Genomic DNA, 20,413 nt, shown 5'->3' on the forward strand with positions numbered 1-20,413 from the left:
ATGCTGTCCACTGAACATACGCACTCCTTCATTATTGTGTCGATGTTTAGACATGCGGAAAGACTGGTGTAGGGACTGAACAAGTGAGCATGTCAACCTTTTTTTATGTTTGGAATGTCAGTGATGAAACCCTCACGTGGGCCTCTCTGCTTCAGTTCCAGACCGTTTTGATTCGTTCTCCCGTCTTACATGATTACACCAAAACGACTTCGCTGGTGTAATGTATTGTCCGACTTTGTGTTGTAGCAAGCGCAGCGCGACCAGACTCTACGCGTGTTGTAGAGAGCTGTGTGACGCATCATCCCTGCTCGAGAGAAGGAAGCTGAAGCCTGAGTGCCGGCCAATCGAGGAAATTGGCTAGACTTTCGCTCTTTCCCTATGACGCACTCGACCATGTCACCAAGGTTGCTACGCAGTGTCACGTCACCGCGTCTCTCTTGCACACTTCCGAGGCACCAAGGCGAAACCAGCCATCAGGGTATGAGGCGCACTCCCATCCTCGGATGGAATAAATGAGGCCACACCGCGCCGGGTTTGCTGCGCAGTTTCACTCCCCGCACCTCCCGGATCGCAACCACGCATTTGTTTGTTGCTCTTGTAAACAACTCGCCCAACGTCTTAATACCCCCGACTTGTATCCCATATCTTGACACCACAAGTCAACCTCGTCTGATATTGTGATCCATCTTTGACGCAACAAGACATAATCCAGCTCCTCACTCAGCTCAACCCCCACAAGCAACCACCCACAACATGGCTCCCAACGTCAACAAACCCTCAGACACAAAAGAGAAGGAGGCCGATGTAAACCGCAAACTTCAGATCTACGGCATCATCAGCGCCTTTCAGCTCGGCAAGGTTCCCTCGGTATGCGCTACGTCTGGCTAACATATCCGTGTCCATCATGTCGAGATACTAACATGCAGACCAGAACGACCAGATCGATGTCGCCCTAAACAGCTTTCTGGAGTCCAAGGCGCTCTCAAGGCCCTCCAAGAAGCTCTCTCCCGAGGGGCAGCGACTGGTGGAAGATGTCAAGGAAGTGGTCACGCAGGCCAAGCATCTGCTCCTGTCCAAGAATGATGGCAACCTGCTGCAGGACTTCATCTGGCAGACCCAGCAATTTGACCCCAATGCCGTGTCGACACCCGGAGCTCCCGTCAGTAAGGAACAGGCACAGCAGCACGGCAACCAGGCGCTCGAGGGCCTGCGCACTCTGGGCACCCTGATTATCACAAACGGGCAGTTCCGGAAGCTTCGTATGTTCCAGCGTCCCGATGATTGACTCCCGAGGAACATTACTGACGTATCACAGTTTCTGATGCGACCATCCTCCTCCGCGACATCGCTGGCGACGCCGCCACGAATGCTGCCGCCCGCGTCAGACCCAGCCAGGAAGACCTCGAGCAAATCGACCGTCCCGCTCAGGACAACACCTGGCACGATGCGCCCGACATGTCCAAGGAGGGCCTGAAGGGTAAGCTCCAGAATTACTACAAGGGCAACCCCAAGGAGGACGCTAGGGCTGCCATCTCCGCGGCCACATCCGAAGCTCACCCTTCCGGTTCCTCGGATCCGAGAGACCTCGCAAATACCGCAGCACATGATGGCCAGACCGGCGCCTCTTCAGGGGTTAACGCGACTGGGGGCGCGGCGGCCGCCAAGGACTCCCTGAAGCGCAACGTCGACGAGAACGTCGACGAGGAAACCAAGGAAAAGGCCCGCGCCAGGCATGATGAGTACCGTGAGCGTGCAAGGATCTACTTCTCTCGCAAGATGCCGCAGGAGCGTCGCGAGCAGACCATTTGGCGTCTCAAGGCATGTCGCGAACCTCGCCTCTTTTTCTTGCCGGACACTGGGCTGACTTGCGCTGCTGCAGAAAATGATACTCGAGTGCCAACAGCACCCTGATTATCAACATGCCATCCAGACGCTGCTGAATCTTGCCGAGGAGTACGGCGACCACGCCAACCGGCTTGCCAGGGGTAGTTCGGATACCGTCAAGGAGGCCCGCTCCGGCCTGGTCCAGGCCGAAACCGACCTAAAGACGTTGGTTGAGCGTTTTGCAAATGGCACCTCTACCGACGACCTGTGGGACTCCATTAAGACCATCTACAGCGACGCGGACCGCGATCCCCAGTTGAAGAACTGGTTCAAGTCGCTGAACCAGTACATTCGCAGATGTCTGCAGGAGCAGGGATACATCCTGGACGACGACTCCAACGCGCAGTGGAACCGCCTGCATGATGAGGGCAACTACCTGTTGCGGGACAAGTACCGCAGCCACGCTGACCGCGTCGTGGATGAGATCAAGTTCCTGGCCGACCAGTTCGACCATGACTCGCAAAACAAGGCCTTTGCTGCCTCCATGACCAAGCTGTTCACCGACCTGGGCAACGACGAGAACGGGAGGCCAGCCTTCAAGCCCCATCTCATCAAGGATCTCACCGACGTGATCGTTCCCGCCATTCTTCAGGATGTCGCCTACATTCCGGTGCCCCGGATCGAGTACTCAGACCCCCGGTTCGACGCCGTTATTGAGAATCTCGTCCTCGAGAGCGACAACTTCATGCCCAACGTGCTGGAGGTCGCCAGCGAGAACTACATGCGCTTCGGCCGGAAGAAAATTGCCAGCAGCAGCAAGCACTCGGTCGACGTCAAGGTGACGGGCATCCAGATGGACCTCAGAGATGTCAGCTACTACATCAAGCGCAAGCAAGGCTTCCCTTCTATCACGGACAAGGGCGTCGCGAACTTTTTGTTGGCCGGGGACGGCTTCACCTTCCGGATGAAGTTCTCGTCACCAGACAAGAGCAACCGGAAATCCTTCTTCAAGGTCGATAAGGTGGACGTTTCCGTCAACAACCTCGACATCAAGCTCGTCAAGTCGAACCACAAGATACTCTTTGGTCTCTTCAAGCCACTGATGCTCATGGTGCTCCGTCCCGGCGTGCAGAAGGCGCTGGAGAAGGCGATCAAGGACCAGGCCGCCAAGCTAGACGCCATGCTGTTCCAGATCAAGCAGGAGGCTGACCGGGCGCTCGAGCAAGCCCGTGAGAGCCCCGAGCAGGCGCCCAACATCTACAACCGTTACGTGACGGCCGCGCAGAAGAAGGTGCTTCAGGGCAAGCAGAAAGCGCAGGAGACGGCGGCCGACAAGAAGGTCAATTACGCCATCACCAAGGAGGACAGCATCTTCCCCAACATCCGCCTGCCGGGCGGTATCAGCTCCAAGGCGACCGAGTACCGGGAGCTCGCCCGCAAGGGCGACAAGTGGGAAAGCCCCGTCTTCTCCATCGGCTCCGCCGGCAGGAGTCGCGACATCCCCGCCCCGCCGACCGTCGTCCGAAAGCCGCACAAGACCGCAACGCCGGGCAACGTGCACGCGCCGGCCGCGACCAAGGGCAACGCGCACGGTGGGTACGGCGGGCAGAGCGCCCTGAATGGCGGCGCCAAGTACGGCGGCGGTGCTCCCAACGGGAATACCCTGAAGGGCAACGACGAACTCGATGGAGGGTTCAAGGCCCATTTGCCCGCCTTTGATCCGACAATGGCAGCTGCTTATTAGCTTGATGAGGGACGACAGAATGCGTTATTCTTAGGGAGCGATGAGGAGTCGTAATATCGAGAAAGGTGGGAGCGGCAGTCGGGTTGGGAATGGCAACGTTGTGAGGGAGATGTGTCGGAGTGTGCTATTGGTATACCCAGTTGATGTGATGAGTGCATGAAATTGCTTGGATCGGCGTACAGGACCAGATTGTTAATCGCCGAGAGTGTCTTGATATATTGTTGCGGCTCTAGCAGTTGACGGACCCGCGGCAGGCTGCTGCTTTTTTTTTCTTTCGGTATTACGCTGTTTTTCTACCCTCCTTACGTGGTAATTAGTCGGCCGGTCTGTCATTCCCAGTGTGTCAGCTTTTTCGGGAATACTCTCAATTCCTTCGCGGCATGCAACACTTTGCATGTGTATCTTGATATGTAATGGCACAACCCAGCGGCTTAGAAATGCCCTGCGGGCGTTGAAGGAGAACCTTCTTTTGCTGCAGGGTGGAAGCTTTGTTATCAAAGACATAGGTAGGCCATGGCATATCTATCGAGGTCCTAAATATATGTGCAAAAGAAGGGCCAAAATTCACGTGAGAAGGGTTGATTCTTCCCGAGTTTCATCTTCAAGTGTAGAAGCCGATAAGTCTTAGAAGAGCTTGGCCAACGGGTTGAGATGTTAGAACTCTTATCCAGCGGCTGCTCGATACAGGGGGTTGGCTAGAACGGCTCTAGCAAATTACCAAAAAAACTCCCACGCTAGATACGTAGTAACCGTGAAGATCATGGATACTGAAGGAATGAATGGATTCCAACTGGCATCTCGCAGGCAGGAAGAAACGAAGCTTGAATGCCTCTGCGAATGAGATAGCAGTTGAGCTTGTGACGTCGGCCAAGAGTGGGTTAAGGGTTACGGTTAGGTATGTGCCTGCTGCCTGGACTTCAACAGGCAACGACGACCTTTGTCCCTTGCATACGACAAATGACACAAATTTGCACATCTATTCAACGAGATAACATCCCGAATGCTTGAAATTCCATGATTTTCAAACGGCTTTCTGATGTGCTTGATGACCGTGGGCAGCCGTCATCCGTAGAGACAGCCTGCTGCACTCGTCTTACAACGCGGATTGCTAGTCACCCGCAACAAAATGAGCAGTCGAAACAAGCGTGCCAAGTCCCCGGACGTCGACGCGATCGAGGAGGATGGGAAACAGTACGGCAGCGGCTCCCTCAGTCTTGCAGAGCTCGACGAGCAGTAAGTTAGTCTTGAAATCACACCATTGGCCTGTCGGCCGACCTTTCCCATCTCGGGAGAAGGGAGGAAGGGAAGGAAGAGAGGCTCACGCACCGACTTGCATCACAGCTTTCCCAACCGACCCCGCAACCACTCCAAGACACCACCGTTCTCGCATCTCTTCCAGCATCTGTTCAATCCTCTGATAGAATGCAAGCCCACCACCGCCGGCGCTGCGGCGGGCGCCACCCGGCGGACCGCCCGCGGCGGGGCCGGAGGCCGGGGCGCCTCCTCCAAGCTCTCGTACCACGAGCAGCGCCGCCACATTGTCGAGCGCTTCATGTCGCGCTGGCGCGCCGAGGTCGGCCCGGATTTCTACCCGGCCATGCGCCTCATCCTGCCGGACAAGGACCGCGACCGCGGCGTGTACGGGCTCAAGGAGAACACCATCGGCAAGCTGCTCGTCAAGGCCATGAAGATTGACCGCAACTCGGAGGACGGCTACGCGCTGATGCACTGGAAGCTCCCCGGCGGCCACGGGGGCGGCGGCGGCGGCGGAGGGAGGTTCGGTGGCGGGGCGATCAGCACAGCCGGGGATTTCGCGGGCAGGTGTTACGAGATTGTGAAGAAACGGCAGATGAGGAGTGAGCCCGGGGAGTTCACGATCGGGGACGTGAATGTGATGCTGGACCGGCTGGCCGCGGCGAGCGGTGAGGCCGAGCAGCTGCCCATCTTTGAGGAGTTTTACCAGGGAATGAATGCCGAGGAGCTGATGTGGCTGGTGCGCATCATCCTCAAGGATATGAAGGTTGGCGCCACCGAGAGGACGTTCCTGGGGTTGTGGCATCCCGACGCCGAGGCGCTCTTCAGCGTCTCGTCGAGCCTGAGGAGGGTCTGCTGGGAGTTGTACGACCCGGAGTTCCGCCTCGAGCAGCAGGAGACGGGTGTGACGCTCATGTCGTGCTTCCAGCCCCAGCTGGCGCAGTTCCAGATGACGACGACATTTGCGAAGCTGGTGGCCAACCTGGGAGTCACGGATGAGAACCCCGAGTTCTGGATCGAGGAGAAACTGGACGGCGAGCGGATGCAGATGCACATGCGGGAGGATGACTCGGTGCCGGGAGGGTACAGGTTCGCCTTCTGGTCTCGCAAGGCCAAGGACTACACCTATCTGTACGGAAGCGGGCTGGAAGATAACAACTCGGCCCTCACCCGGCATTTGAAGGGGGCCTTTGACAGCGGCGTCCGCAACCTCATCTTGGACGGCGAGATGATCACCTGGGACCCTGAAGTCGACAAGATTGTGCCCTTTGGCACTCTCAAGACTGCCGCCCTGGACCAGCAGAAAAACCCTTTCCACAGCGGCCCACGCCCACTCTACCGCGTGTTTGACATACTTCTCCTCAACGACAAGTCGCTCACCGAGTACACGCTCGCCGACCGGCACCGGGCCCTCGAGCGTGCCGTCAAGGGGGCGCCTCGCCGTCTCGAGATTCACCCGTACGTCTCAGCCACGTCGCCCGACGAGATCGAGCCGCTCCTTCGCGTCGTTGTGGCCGAGGCCTCGGAGGGACTCGTGCTCAAGAACCCGCGCTCGCGGTATCAGCTCAACAGCCGCAACAACGACTGGATCAAGGTGAAGCCCGAGTACATGTCCGAGTACGGCGAGTCACTCGACTTGGTCGTCGTCGGCGGGTACTGGGGCTCGGGCCGACGCGGCGGCACGCTCTCGAGCTTCCTGTGCGGGCTACGCGTGAGCGAGAACTTTGTGCGGTCGGGCGCCGCGGCGAGCCGGGAGAAATGCCTCAGCTTCTGCAAGGTCGGTGGCGGGTTCAAGGCGGAGGATTACGCCGAGATGCGGCACCACACCGAGGGCAAGTGGAAGGAGTGGGACCCGGCCAGCCCGCCGTCCGAGTTCGTCGAGCTGGGCGGCGGCGAACGGCTGCAGTACGAGCGCCCCGACGTGTGGATCCGCCCGAGCGAGTCGGTCGTCATCTCCGTCAAGGCCGCGTCGTTCGCGCCGTCGGACCAGTTCGCCACGGGCTGGACCTTGCGGTTCCCGCGCTTCCGCAAGCTGCGGCTGGACAAGGCGTGGGACGCCGGCATGGACGTGGACGAGCTTGAGGCATTGCGGTCCAAGGTCAAACAGGAGGAGAAGGAGCGCAAGGCGATGGAGATGGAGAACCGTAAACGAAAACCGGCAAAGAGACAGAAGAGGGAGCTGGTCATCGCCGGCGCTGCTGAACCTGCCGGGGCCACGGCCGACTTTTTGGCCGTGAAGAAACCAAAGACCGACCTGTTCCGAGGCTTGGATTTTTGCGTCTTGTCCGAGGCGGTTAAGCCGAAGAAGATGAGCAAGCCAGACCTGGAGAAGCTGATCAAGGAGAACGGAGGCAGGATACACCAGACAGTGGAGAAAGGCTCGGGCATGATCATCCTGGCGGACAAGAACGTCGTCAGGGTGGCGAGCCTCAAGAAGGCAGGCGATGCGGACATTGTGCGGCCAAAGTGGGTGTTTGACTGTCTCGAGCAGAGCGGCGGGGAGGGCTATCTGCTCCCGTTTGAGGAAGACCATCTCCTTTCTGCCACCGAGGAGATGAGAAAGCTCGCCGAGGAGAGTACGGACCAGTACGGAGACAGCTATGCTCGGGACGTGGGCGTCGATGAGCTGAGAGACATCCTGGATCAGATGGAACTGCCCGAAGAGGGTAGCCACTTTGACGTCGACACCTTCCTCGATCAGCTAGAGGAGCACGGCAGGGGACTGGACGGGCTGGAGAGCTTCATGTTCAGGAGGTGCCGGGTGCACTTTGCGCTTGGGGAAGGAGTGCCCGAGTTTAGAGCGCTCAAGCTGATGAACTACGTGCGATTTGGAAACGGCGAGGTGGTGAGTGATATCGAAGACAAGAAGATTACGCATGTGGTTGTTGTCGGTGGGAAGGGGGAAACATCCGCGTCCGAGAGAGTGGTGGCGGCAGATGTGAGGTATAAGGTCAGCTCGAGGAGGGCAGTACCGAGGGTTGTCTCCACGAGGTGGGTTGAGGACTGCTGGAGAGAGGGCACCCTCGTGGATGAGGAGGAATATGCACCGACCTAGCGGCATTGTATGATACGAGAACGTGAGATGACACAACATGTAGGATACCCTTGGCGGGAATGTACGTCGTGTTTTATACGTCTGTACTATACGTCCCGGCGTAGGGAGATAGATGTCCCTTACCTCGCCTGTAAGGAGGGATCTCTCGTGCCAGAGCCACGCAATCCGAGCCCTGGTTGACAAGCACACCCCATGGTCCATCCCGCCCCAAGCACAGCCAAGGTCACTTCCCAATGGTCAAGAACAACCTGTCTCCCACATCGCCCAGCCCGGGCTTGAGCATCCCGCGGTCTGTCAGCTCCTCGTCGACGCCGGCGAGCCAGATCTCCACGCCTGCAGGCCACTCGGCAGCGGCCGCCTTGACGCCCGACGCGGCGCCGAGGACGGACAGCACGATGATGCGCTTCGCGCCCCACTCCCGCAGCGTCTGGATGGCGGCGGCGCAGGTCCCGCCCGTAGCGATGACCGGGTCCACGACGATGGCCAGCTCCGAGGGGCCGGACCCGCCGCCGGCGGTCAGGTGGTTCGGCAGGTTGTTGTAGTACTCGACCGGGTGCAGCGTCTCCGGCTCGCGGTACAGGCCGAGGTGGTGGACGGGGACGGGGTTCGGGAGGAGGGTTTGGATCGCTGTACGGTTGTCATCGATCGTTTGTTTGTTTTCGGCCCCGGTTAGCACGGCTCTGCTCTGCTCTGCTCTGAGACTATTCTAGGTTGGTGGAGGTGCTCCGAGGGAGAGCCCGCGGAGGGAAGAGAGGTTGGTGATGATGTGTGGTGGTGATGGTGTGTGGTGGTGGTGGTGTGTGGTGGTGGTGGTGTGTGGTGGTGATGGTGGTAGTGGTGGTGGTCTGGTATGGATATCATGTACACTATACCTTCGATCATGCCCAAGCCGGATCGGAGGATGGGAACCAAGGAGACGCTGCCGGGAGCGAGCTGGTGGGTTTGGAACTCGTAGCCGAGGGGTGTCACATCCTAGAGCGAAGAAGGTCAGACTCTCGGTCGAGTTCGGAAAGAGAAAACCAAAGGAGAGGAGCTGGCGAACAGTCGGTCCTGGAGTGCTGCTGAGTTCCTTGGCAAGCGCCTCGCAGCCCAAGATCAGAGCGATATCGTGTATCAAGCCCTTGACATCCCTCGGAGGGGTGCTCTGTGACCGCAGCTGGCTGAGCTTCGCGAGCAAGCAGGGATGTTGCGAGACGTGGACGTTGTCGGGTAGGTTTGCCATTGCGATGGTCCGAGGCCGTGTCGGGACAGAAAAGGGGAAGAGACGAGAGATGGGAACCAGATGGGTTGGGGAAAAGATGCAGTTCCTAGGGAGTTAGGTAGCGGTGGTCGTTGAGGTCCAACGAAAGTGACAGCTAGAAGAGGCCTATAAGGTACCTAAAGTAATCCTAATCCCTGTCTTCCCTCTTTCGACCTCCATGTCCGTATCCATCTATGCGGAATGGTGCCGCAGCGCAGAGGCTTGATTCGCCAGGTGAACGCAGCGCAACAGCATTCCTTGGCTGAACACATGATGCCCGCCGTACTCCGAGACAAGCTAGAGCGGGCAGTTGCGCAGACGAATCGGGCCCTGGCCATGTCAATACGGGAAGGTGGCCCCCAGTTTCAGGCAGCGCGCCCCTCGCTCCTGGTGGGGTCCGGTCATTCCGGGTAACCTGGGTCACTGTGAAGACAAAAAGGTTCTCTTCTCTACGCCCGAGTCTACGACGGTTGCTCGCAACTCGGGCACCACCGGGACTGCATTATCCGTTCGTGCATACCTTGCGCGTGACGATTGACGATATGGAGATGACGGTGAGAGAGCGGGGCACAAGTAAGTACCCCACCGGCGATAAGCAACTTGGTGGGCCGGGGATCGCGGAGCTAGACCCACTGCCAAGAAACAGATCGCATTTCGGACCGCCGCTGAGGTCTGGGCATTTCACTTCCTGTAACCTGAAATCAGTAATCTGTATTTGTACTCCAATTCAACAATCACGGTTATTCTTTCTTTTATTTTCCTTTCCGGGGAGGTCTCTTCCTGCAAAGGTTGAGAAGCCTGACCGGTGAGTATATGGCCGAAGACATCAGAGGATTATTAATGGATGCCTGACGAGTCGTGGAGCAGGAGGAGGAATCCGGGGGCTTCATTTCGACGGACCATCTCGAAACCTCCGTCGACGGTGTGGTAACCGCTTCACAGTCAATGCAATGGAGCAGTTCCATAATTCAGGAACGGTACCTCCGTCGCTCGAAGCGCATCATGAATCTCCAGTCCCTCCCACATCGGAGGTCGAGAATGGCCCAGACTCGGACCGCAATCTTAGCGAGGCCCAGACCTCTCCGAGCCGGCTGCTGACCCAGCTCTACACTGTCTCCTACCTGATCCTCTTCTCTATCCTCGGCACCCTCGCCCGGCTCGGCATTCAGGCTCTCACGGCATACGCCGGCACTCCCGTCATCTTCACCTCCATATGGCCCAACTTTGCCGGCAGCTTGCTGATGGGCTTCCTCTCCGAAGACTGGATGCTCTTCCGCGAGGTCCATTCTGCCTTTAACCCGACCCCCAACAATGGAGAGACCTCCGCTGGCAACGAGAAACCCCAAGCAGCCCTCAAGAAGACCATACCGCTCTACATCGGCCTGGCAACCGGCTTCTGCGGCTCCCTGACCTCCTTCTCCGCCTTCATGCACGACACCTTCCTGGCCCTGTCCAACGACCTCCCGTCTTCTTCTTCTTCTTCCTCCCAAGAACAGCCGCTCGCGCCGCCGCCCAGGAGCGGAGGTCACACCTTCCTGGCCCTCCTCGCCGTCCCCATTGTGACCGTCTCGCTCTCGCTCTCGGCCCTCTACCTCGGCGCCCACCTCGCCGCCGCCCTCGCCCCCTTCACCCCGGCCCTCCCGCGCGCCCTGGTGCGCGGCCTCCTGGACCCGCTCGCCCTGCTGCTGGGCTGGGGCTGCTGGCTCGGCGCCGTCCTCCTGTCCGCCCTGCCCCCCCCCGGGCGCGCGGACTGGCGCGGCAAGGTGACGCTCGCGCTCGTCTTCGCGCCGCTGGGTTGCCTTGCGCGGTTCTACGCCAGCCTGTGGCTGAACGGGCGGGTCCCCGCGTTTCCGCTCGGCACGTTCGCCGTCAACATCGCCGGCACCGGGGTGCTGGCCCTCGCCTGGGACCTTGCGCACTCCGGGGCGGCGGGCGCCGGCGCCGGGCTGACCATCGGGTGTCAGGTCCTGGTAGGCATACAGGATGGGTTCTGCGGGTGCCTGACGACCGTGTCGACGTGGGTCGGAGAGCTGGCTGCGCTGAGGAGGAAGCACGCGTACATCTACGGCGGCGCGAGCCTGTTAGGTGGGTTCGCGGTCGTGGTCGCGGTCATGGGGGGGTTGAGGTGGAGTGGGGCGTACGAAGAGGGAGCTTGTCGGTAGCATCCTTGGGCCGCTCGGCAGTGTGATGCACATCAGGTGTTTGATTTTCTTACATGTTCCAAGAGAACGGTAATAACTCTCGACCCGACCTGTCGGCCTGGATGCGAGGACTCTAAACGACCAATTATGCTCGAGGCATTGAACGAAGCATCGAGAGTAGTTGACAATAGCGAAGCAGCGGGAAAAAAAAAGAAGCATCCGTATTATGAGAGGATATAGATATGATCAAATAGTGCCTGATCATTGGTTTTGGGGACTGACACGAGAATATAAGAGCGTCCCAACGATTTAATTCAATTATATAGTATTGAGTTTAGCATTAATAATTAGATATTAGATCGGTCACAACGTCGACAGGACCATAGATAATTACAAGGTGTTTTTTTTAATTATTATTTAATGGTTTTAGATACATGTTCTAAAATAATCGAGGCAACTTCATTTTGCTCTTTGCTTCCTAGCTTAGCTAAAAAACAGAGCTGATTGTTTTTGAGTTACTTGTACGGTCTATATCTTTATCATTCATATTTCTTATTCAACATTGTTTTTATCTTTATTTATTCATTTCTTCCCGTGCATGGCTAGAGCTAGATGTGCGGATGCGCTCGTGTATTTGCACTCTGGTGAGTTGCCGTTGACGGCCGAAACCCTTCAGATTGCGTGCTGAGGGCGGGGCATTCGAGAGAACTCCGGGGTTTAACCGGTATCTGGGCTCGAGCCATGACTCACCCCACCTTCCCCAATAATCTCTGGCGGGACTGGCGACCTGAACTTTGAGCCAGACAGGACCCCTCGATTTCCTTACCACATAGGAGAACCGGAGAGAGCAGCCTGGCAGTTCAAGATGGGCACGAGCCGAGAGCCGATTCTGCCCCAGTCGGGGAAAGAGAATATTCTCATCACCAGCGCTCTGCCCTACGTCAACAACGTGCCGCACTTGGGCAACATCATCGGCAGTGTTCTGGTAAATCCTCACTCACTCGCAAACTCTCTCTGTATCCCGCTCATGGCGAGCCCAAAAAAAAAAAAAAAAAAAAAAAAAAAAAAAAAAAAAAAAAAAAAAAGAGCCCCCTGTTCTCGCCATGTCGGGGCATTTCTGCCTTAGTCGCTTTATCACTGACCACTTCCCACTAGTCCGCCGACGTCTTCGCCAGGTTCTGCCGCGCGAGGGGTCTCCCAACGATTTATGTGTGCGGTTCAGATGAGTATGGCACCGCAACAGAGACCAAGGCGCTCTCCGAAGGGGTGGATCCGGCCACGCTGTGTGCCAAGTATCATGCCATCCACAAGGACATCTACGACTGGTTCAGGATCGACTTTGACGTCTTTGGTCGCACTCCCACGGACGAGCACACCGCGATCGTCCAGGACATTTTCTCCCGCCTCTGGAAGAACGGCTTCATCGAGGAGCGCGAGACCACGCAGGCTTACTGCCCGACTCACTCGTCCTTCCTGGCGGACCGTTACGTCGAGGGCGAGTGCAGCATCTGCCACGACAAGGGTGCTCGTGGCGACCAGGTTTGGAGCATCTTGGTGACTCATCGGTGCTCTCAGCCTGCTAATCTCTTGAATAGTGCGACGCCTGTGGCAACCTCCTCGACCCCCTCGAGCCGGACAGGGACGCCTCGGGAAACCAGGAGACCAAAGCGACCGGTTGGCTGATCAACCCGAGGTGCAAGCTAGACGGTACCGCCCCTGAAAGGCGCAAGACTAAGCATCTATACCTTCGCCTCGACGCCCTCCAGCCTGATCTTGAGAAATGGCTCAAGGCGGTCGAGAAGGGGTGGAGCGCGAATTGTGTTTCTATCACCCACTCTTGGCTGGACCAGGGTCTCAAGCCCCGTGGTATCACAAGAGACCTCAAATGGGGTGTTCCGAGTACGTCGTTTGCCCTTTTTCAACACGGCAACATTGTGCGAATAACTAACCTGCGTCGCCAAGTCCCCGCCGGCCTCGAGGGTCTGTCTGACGAGGACTACGCTAAGAAGGTCTTCTATGTCTGGTTCGATGCTTGCAGTATGTTTGTTGTCCCGCCTCGTCCCTTCCAGTGACAATCGCTGACTCTGCGCAGTCGGCTACCCCTCGATTACCAAAACGTATACCGATGCGGGTAATCTGGAGGGCAAAAACTGGGAGAAGTGGTGGAAGAACCCGGATGAAGTGTCCCTTTACCAGTTCATGGGGAAGGACAATGTTCCGTAAGTTGGTTGTGGTTTTTCTGACCTGAGCGAGACCTCTCTTTTCTCACGGCTAGCGCATAGGTTCCATACCATCATCTTCCCCGCCTCCCAGATCGGCACGGGGGAGAACTGGACAAAACTCAAGACTCTGTCCACGGCTGAGTATCTCAACTACGAGGGCGGCAAGTTCAGCAAGTCGAAGGGCGTCGGTGTCTTCGGCAATAACGCTCGTGAGACTGGCATCGACCCTGACATCTGGAGATACTACCTCTTGTCAAGGCGGCCAGAAACCAGCGACTCGGAATTCAAATGGGAGTGAGTTGCACCATGCTCCCTGCGCCTTTCTTTGAACTCCTGTTAACTTTCGATTCTGCTAGGGAGTTTGTCGATGCAAACAACAACGATTTGCTCAAGAACCTGGGTAATCTGTGCCAGCGTGTCGTCAAATTCTGCCAGGCCAAGCTGGAAGGTGTCGTGCCGGAGTACGACCTCTCGAAATTCCCCGCCCTCCTCCAACACAAACAAGAGGTGAACAAGCTCCTTCAAGACTATGTCACCGACCTCAAGGCTGTGAAGTTGAGGGCAGGCTTGGCCACTGTCATGAGGTATTTCCATCCTTCCTTCCTTCGGTAGCAAGGGCACAGCTGACGACGAAACTAGTATCTCTGCGCTTGGCAACAAGCTGCTCCAGGACAACAAGCTCAGCAATCAGCTCATTGCCGAGGAGCCCGACCGCTGCCGTGCTGTGATCGGCCTTGCGCTCAACCACCTCCACCTTCTGGCCCAGGTTCTCTCGCCCTACATGCCCGAAAAGGCGCAGTCTATCCTCAGGCAACTTGGGATCAAGGGGTCCGATGGGGCGGCAGTCCCGGCACGGATCCCGGACACCTGGGAAGCGGACGCTCTGAAGCCGGGTCACGCGATCGGCACGCCCGAGCTATTGTTTTCCAACATCCCCGCAGCGAAGATCGAGGAGTGGCGTGAGGCATTCGGCGGCGAGGAGCTTCGCAAGCAGAAGCAGATCGAGGCGGAGAAGGCCGCAGCCAGAAAGGCGGCGAGAGAAAAGGAGAAGGAGAAGAAGAAGCTTAAGAAAGCCGCCCAGGCGGCCCAGGCGGCCGCGGCCCAGGGGGAGACCTCAACGTTGCCTATCCGCCCTGCTCCGGGTAACCAGGCTTCCGAGTCTGAGACGAAACCAAGTGAACAGGCCGAGGCCGCCGACAAGAATTGAAGCGGGCAGTGGGCGCAACCTCGAGTGAAGTAGGGCCTGAGCCGTGATCGTGGTAGACTAGAATAATAGACTATCAGCAGCGTGCAGTTCTGACTTCCAGGTCACGTTGGCGAGGACTCGGAAACGTGAAATGTGACCCAACAGTGATGCTGCATCATTCTTGCGATCATGGTTTGATTTTCCTGCAAGGTTGGTTCAGTAGCTCGGGGTTCTAGTTACAGCGGCAAGAAGGTTGATTCATCGGTTCATTGACACAGGTAAAACTTGTTGATGTGTATCCATGATTAGGTAATTAACCGACCCGGCGACGGAGGAAAAGCACGTAGACATCCGGAGTATAATTATAAGCCATTTTCGTTTGTATAATTAATTAAGAAATAACCATTTCTCCAATTGTTCCGATCGATCCGATGTTTTGCCGCTAACTGTTATAGTTTGCTAACCTAAATGGGAGACACCTTTGCTCCTGTTATCGTTAATAATTAATTAGTTTCAATACTTATCGCCGGGTAAGCTAGCGTACGCCGGACGCCAAGAATAATTATGCCAGCGAACTTCGCCACGCCTCTTCCGCAGTCTCCGCGGTCCGACATCCTGGAATGGCGCTTCCCAAGGCCGTACCACAATCTTACGCTCACGGGCCGGTCCCGCGCAGCATGGCACACCTCATTCGTCATCCCTCAGCTCAACCTCCTTCTCGACGCCGGCCTGGTCGTCAACAACCTCCGGCCCAAGCACATCTTCTTGACGCACGGCCACAGCGATCACACCCTCCTCACGCCGGCCTTTGTCAAGCGGAGCGACCCGCCGGACATCTATTGCCCGGCCGAGATGAAGGACGCCCTGGACGGTTTCATCAACGCCAAGACCATGCTGAACGAGGGCGGGGGCATCTGGCCCCCGGAAAGCACGTCTCCGTATCTCCAAAAGTACATCAACAACAAGAAGGGGGGCGAACCCTCTAGCCCGGACGCTGAAGACGGGGTGGCAAGACGCGACCCGTCGTCACAAGCCGACGTATTAATAGAGGATGATGATAGCCCTACCCAAGAACAGCAACAGGACGCAGGAGACGACGCAGGAGACGACGACGACGACGGCATCCACCCCCTCCTACACACCCACAGAACCCACCCGCTCCGGCCAGGCAGCACCGTGACGCTGGCGCGGCTGGCGGCCCCGCAGACCTACACGGCGACGGCGTTTGCGTGCGACCACACGGTGCCGTGCCTGGGCTACGTCTTCAGCGCCGTGACGCCCAAGCTCAAGCCCGAGTACCGCGGGCTGGCGGGCGCGGAGCTGCGGGCGCTGCGGCAGGAGCGGGGCGTCGAGATCACGGCGCCCGTGGCGACGCCCGTCTTCGCCTTCCTGGGGGACACGACGGCCTCGGTGCTCGCGAGCGGGCCCGAGTGGCTTGGTGGCGGCGGTGGTGGTAGTGGCGGCGGTGTCCGGGTCGTCATCACCGAGTGCAGCTTCCTGTGGGAGGAGCACCGCGACCAGGCCGACAGGACGCGCCACACCATCTGGGCGGACCTGGACCCCGTCGTGCGGCGGTACCCGGACACCGTGTTCGTGCTGATGCACTTCAGCCTGCGCTACTCGGACGAGGAGGTGAGGGCCTTCTTCCGGGAGAGGGATGTGCCCGAGAACGTGGTGGTCTGGGTCGACGGGGTGGGAGGATGATGGAGATGGCGAGAGGGAGGTAATTAGACCTAATAGAATAAAGAGAGCTGAGCGTCAACATGAGAGGAATTAGACTTCTTTCGGTTGAAATAATTAGAAATCATTTATGTTACTATGCGAGTTTGGGAGGAGGGAGGGTGCCTTGAAAGTAATAATTAATTAATTAGGCCGTCTCTCCGCCAGCCCAGTCGGCATTGCTCGGAAAGATGTTTTCCCCTGGTCTTGTATGGCGGGGGGGAAATCGAATGACGGCTCATGTTGGAAGGCGCGGTCGGGAAGGGGTGATGTGGATGGCGATGCGGGCATTGAAAAGCTGCCGTGAGCCTACTCTTTTGACTTGTCCAAATGGAACAAAAATCGAGGAACCCTGAGATGGCGAGCGAGCGACAAGTTCAACAATCTCAGGTCGAGAGCGGAATGGATAATTAATACTTTTGTAACAACTATTAGTTATTAATTAATAATAATGCCTTGGTATTTAAACAGACCGCTGCAGCAACAGGGTAGGTTAGATAAGATAAGCCCTGTGGAGCCTGCAAACGGTGGGTCATTATGCCCACTCTCTTCTTATACAGAGCCACGGGGCCAGCAAACGGAGGAAGAGCGATCGATCTTTTGAACTATCTTAACTACAACCAGACCTCCATCATTAACCTTCACCAAAGCTCACCGGAGAGGGCGAATGGTAAAGACACCACAGTAAGCGACTAAATAGTAAAGCGATTGTTCGTAGAAAAATATAGGTTCAATGAATATCAAAAATGCTTGTGTGAGTCTTTTTGTCCTGACAGTTTTTCTCAATGGAACAACTGAAAGAACCATGCCATGCCTAATTAACCCCGAATACACGAGAGGCTGCGCGGTAATATATAGTCTTATCATTATCAATCTGTTTCTGTTAATATCCCCAGCAGAGCTGGCTGGCCTCATATGGTACAGAAGAATAATTATCCCTCGAATGGATGTTCCCGAAACAGCATCGAGTTCCCTGGGATCCAGGGCTAATAATAAAGTGAGGAATAAATCTATGAAACAAACAGAAGAGAGGACATTGATCATACCGAATGCTTCGATCAACTAGACAAGCTTGAATTGACCTGGCATCAGCCACCTAGTCGATAAGTGATAGAGCAGACAAGAACGTTGTGCGTTGGCACGATGCTTTTGTACTAATTAAATGATGCAAACCCCCAATAACAATCGAGTCCCATCTTGCTTCCTCCAACCGCCAAGTCCACCAACCTCGTTCTAAAGCAATGCCTTACATGTTTTGTCTGACTTCCAAAAAAAAAAAAAAAAAAAAAAAAAAAAAAAAAAAAAATAACAATCCCCCCTCTCAAAGGAACCGCACAACGCCTTGCTTGATGCCAATCGACCCAAAAAAAATTTAAAAAAAAAAGAAAAAAAATACGTGCAACGCAATAACACCGCCCTCGATGCAACACTTGGGTAGAAACCAAATCCACGTCGCCGCCATTGGAAAACACACACCCGAGCTCAGACCACCGACCGAGCAACACTCTCTCACACAACCTCCTCCTCCTCGTCGGCATCGCTAGGCACGATTCCCCGATACTTCATCTCCAACACCCACTTCTCGCCAAAGTCGACCCCTTTCCTCATCCTGGTCCCGGCCTTCTTCCACACGGCCTGCCCCAGCCCCATGTCCACCAGATAGAGCTTCCACTCGAGTACCGAGTCGTCCGGCACCGGCGCCTCCCCGCCGGCCAGGATCGTATCCCCGTCGTCGTTGTTGTCCGCGGCGATCAGCGCCTCGAGCAGGCCCCTCTTGGGCGCACCCACCGCGACGACATGCCTCGGCTTGACGTATAGCCGGTTGCCGTCCACGACGCTGACCTTGCCCGTGGTGGGGTCCACGCCCGAGGGGACGTCGATGGCCATGACGAAGGCCTCGTTCCGGTTGGCCCACTCGATGAGCTCGTACACGGTGGCCTGGTCGCCGTTGCGGAGCTCCTCGAACGAGATGGCGAGCCCCAAGAGGGCATCGATGATGAGCACGACGGGCGCCGGGTTGGCCAGGCTGCTGAGCGAGGTGCGCGGCGTGTCGATGGTCAGCGTGGGGATGCTCATCTTGCGGATGTGCTCGAAGAAGTCGCTCTTGGTGAAGACGCGCCCGCCGAGGTTGCGGTAGAGCCGCACCTGCTGCTGCACGTCCTCGAACAGGTCTCGCTCGCCGCGCTCGAGGCCCACCACGCATACGAGCACGTTGATGCCCTTGTTGCGCAGGTGTCGGGCGGCCGCGATGGCGCGGCTGCCGGACTTGTTGTTGCCAGCAAGGACGACGACGGTCTGCGGCGGGGGGTTGCCGGTAGCCGGGTCGACGCTGCCCGCGTGTCGCACCTTGATGGCCGGGTCCGCCAGGGCGATCAGTGTCACCTCGGCGATACCCCGGCCGGCGTTTTCCGTCATCATCTCCTCGGTCAGGCCGATCTCGTTATGGGCAATGTTCTCCAGGTTGAGCATTTGCAGCGCCGAGACCGGCTCGATCCGCCGGTTCGACGGCAGCGCGTAGAGCCCCTGCGGAGCGGCCGGCGTCGAGAGCTGCTTCTTCTTGTCAGCCGCCGCAGCGCGCGACGAAAGCCGGCTGCTCGGCCGGCTCACCTTGAGAGGCTGGGTGCGGTAGTGGCTTACGCCAGAGGCAACTCTGCCGGGGCCGGACCCCGTCCTGGCCATCTCGTGCGCCTTGCGCGATCGTGACCGTTTGCCCGCCGCCGCGCTTTTGCCCTCGCCGCCGCGCCGCGAACTCTGCCGGCTGCCCATGCTCTGGTCCCTGGTGCTGGGCCGATCGCCGTGAGGTAGCCCATCATCCGCCTCGCTGTTCCAGAAGTCATTTGGCGTCTCCTTCGATGACGCCGGCCTTTCCTTGGCTGCTCTCGAGGCCGTTGACGGCAGGTCCAACACGTTTTCTGAATAGTGCAGATTCTTGCCGCCCGCAGTCCCCGGTTTCGGACGGGGCAGCCGGTTGTGTGACAACAAGCGGTCGGCCTCGTCGATCAGGTCGTCTTTCCTCATCTGTTCGAACAGGTTCTGCTTGTCAAACTTGGCCAGGCCGCCCTCAAAGTCGAAATCGCCCATCTCCTGGACGTCGGTAACATCCTCGGAGGCCCACCCGTTATCAGCCGTCTGCCGGCCCTTGCGGTTCCGTTTCAGGGAGCTGAACGGCTGGAAAGACGCCGTGCTCTGAAGGATCGGGGTCTGCCTCCAGCCTCTTCCTCTCCCCGCCGCCTTTTCCGCAGGCGCCGCCGATGCCCCGTAGTCCGCCTGCGTGGCCGTTTTCGCGCTTCCCGGCTTCCGTTGTCGCCGCTTCTTCTTCTGGGCAGTAACTTCGCCGTAGTCCAGAGCTCTGTCGGCGCCATCCTCGTCGGCGGACTCGACGGCCGCGCTGGAGGGGTCCAACTTCAGATCCCTGAGAGAAGCCGCAACGGTGTTTGTGGGCGTGACCTCTCGCGATGCGCTCAGTGTCTGCACCGTGGGGACGACCCCGGGCCCCGGGTCCCGCTTCTCACTCGTATTTGGTTGCGGATGCGGTTCGGGTGCGCGGCTCGATGATGACGATGCGCTAGCAGCAGGCTTTCCCACAGCCACGATCGCGGGGTCCACGAAAACGGGTTGAGGCGGTGGCTGCTGGGCAACGGGAGGGGCCGGGGCCGGGGCAGGTGGGTTTGCCGGGACGCCGTGGGCGAGGGGCGGTGCGACGGGTTCGCTGGGGAGCTCGGAGAGATCGACGATGTCTTCAGACGGGATGGTAAGGCGCGGCTTCCACTCCTTGGTGTTAGTGACCCAGACTACCCAGCAGGAAGAAAGTCAGCAGGCAGGCCAAGAGGAGGGGCGGACCAGGAAGCCCCCCGGGGGGGGGGGGGGCCAAGGCTCACCGTTGCTGAGGGTCAGGCCGGTGCCGGCTTCGACGGCGCTGACGGTGCCCTTGAGAAGCATCGGCGGCGTGCCGCGCATCGTTACCATCATCTGAAGACCGATGAATTCCGAAGCCATGGCGACAAGAGTTCGGGTGGCGTCTTTTTTGT

General features: G+C 57.8%; 7 protein-coding genes across 7 annotated transcripts; 5 read left to right on the forward strand and 2 right to left on the reverse strand.

Annotated features, from left to right (window-relative positions):
* Positions 1 to 574: 574 nt before the first annotated feature.
* Positions 575 to 3,664, forward strand: P884DRAFT_5610 (uncharacterized protein). The gene is made up of 4 exons (XM_069445962.1): positions 575 to 867; positions 932 to 1,259; positions 1,316 to 1,818; positions 1,880 to 3,664. Exons 1-4 carry the CDS (start codon positions 754 to 756, stop codon positions 3,566 to 3,568), a joined length of 2,634 nt encoding a protein of 877 aa, XP_069301671.1. The 5' UTR covers positions 575 to 753; the 3' UTR covers positions 3,569 to 3,664.
* A 1,657-nt stretch (positions 3,665 to 5,321) lies between these two features.
* P884DRAFT_253444 (uncharacterized protein) lies at positions 5,322 to 7,921 on the forward strand. The gene has a single exon (XM_069440794.1). The coding sequence runs from the start codon at positions 5,418 to 5,420 to the stop codon at positions 7,875 to 7,877; it is 2,460 nt and encodes an 819-aa protein (XP_069301672.1). The 5' UTR covers positions 5,322 to 5,417; the 3' UTR covers positions 7,878 to 7,921.
* A 23-nt stretch (positions 7,922 to 7,944) lies between these two features.
* P884DRAFT_214596 (uracil phosphoribosyltransferase-domain-containing protein) lies at positions 7,945 to 9,268 on the reverse strand. Its single transcript, XM_069439235.1, has 3 exons — positions 8,920 to 9,268; positions 8,750 to 8,849; positions 7,945 to 8,504 (listed from the first exon to the last, which is right to left on the reverse strand). Exons 1-3 carry the CDS (start codon positions 9,097 to 9,099, stop codon positions 8,101 to 8,103), a joined length of 684 nt encoding a protein of 227 aa, XP_069301673.1. The 5' UTR covers positions 9,100 to 9,268; the 3' UTR covers positions 7,945 to 8,100.
* Positions 9,269 to 9,873: 605 nt separating this feature from the next.
* Positions 9,874 to 11,623, forward strand: P884DRAFT_214599 (CrcB-like protein-domain-containing protein). The gene has a single exon (XM_069439236.1). The coding sequence runs from the start codon at positions 10,068 to 10,070 to the stop codon at positions 11,277 to 11,279; it is 1,212 nt and encodes a 403-aa protein (XP_069301674.1). The 5' UTR covers positions 9,874 to 10,067; the 3' UTR covers positions 11,280 to 11,623.
* A 500-nt stretch (positions 11,624 to 12,123) lies between these two features.
* P884DRAFT_189434 (tRNA synthetases class I (M)-domain-containing protein) lies at positions 12,124 to 14,687 on the forward strand (the record flags this gene model as incomplete). The annotated part of the gene is made up of 8 exons (XM_069437435.1): positions 12,124 to 12,243; positions 12,414 to 12,797; positions 12,854 to 13,157; positions 13,221 to 13,295; positions 13,351 to 13,477; positions 13,541 to 13,774; positions 13,837 to 14,064; positions 14,120 to 14,687. 8 exons carry the CDS (start codon positions 12,124 to 12,126, stop codon positions 14,685 to 14,687), a joined length of 2,040 nt encoding a protein of 679 aa, XP_069301675.1.
* Positions 14,688 to 15,282: 595 nt separating this feature from the next.
* On the forward strand, positions 15,283 to 16,426 carry P884DRAFT_253451 (uncharacterized protein). Its single transcript, XM_069440795.1, has one exon. The coding sequence runs from the start codon at positions 15,519 to 15,521 to the stop codon at positions 16,368 to 16,370; it is 852 nt and encodes a 283-aa protein (XP_069301676.1). The 5' UTR covers positions 15,283 to 15,518; the 3' UTR covers positions 16,371 to 16,426.
* A 1,468-nt stretch (positions 16,427 to 17,894) lies between these two features.
* On the reverse strand, positions 17,895 to 20,381 carry P884DRAFT_281725 (YjeF-related protein N-terminus-domain-containing protein; the record flags this gene model as incomplete). Its single annotated transcript, XM_069443562.1, has 3 exons — positions 17,895 to 18,932; positions 19,023 to 20,176; positions 20,264 to 20,381. The coding sequence occupies 3 exons, from the start codon at positions 20,379 to 20,381 to the stop codon at positions 17,895 to 17,897; spliced, it is 2,310 nt and encodes a 769-aa protein (XP_069301677.1).
* Between the last annotated feature and the right edge of the window lie 32 nt (positions 20,382 to 20,413).

The sequence above is a fragment of the Thermothelomyces heterothallicus genome (assembly GCF_042370625.1).
Source record: "Thermothelomyces heterothallicus CBS 202.75 unplaced genomic scaffold P884_scaffold_1, whole genome shotgun sequence".
Classification (NCBI taxonomy): domain Eukaryota; kingdom Fungi; phylum Ascomycota; class Sordariomycetes; order Sordariales; family Chaetomiaceae; genus Thermothelomyces; species Thermothelomyces heterothallicus.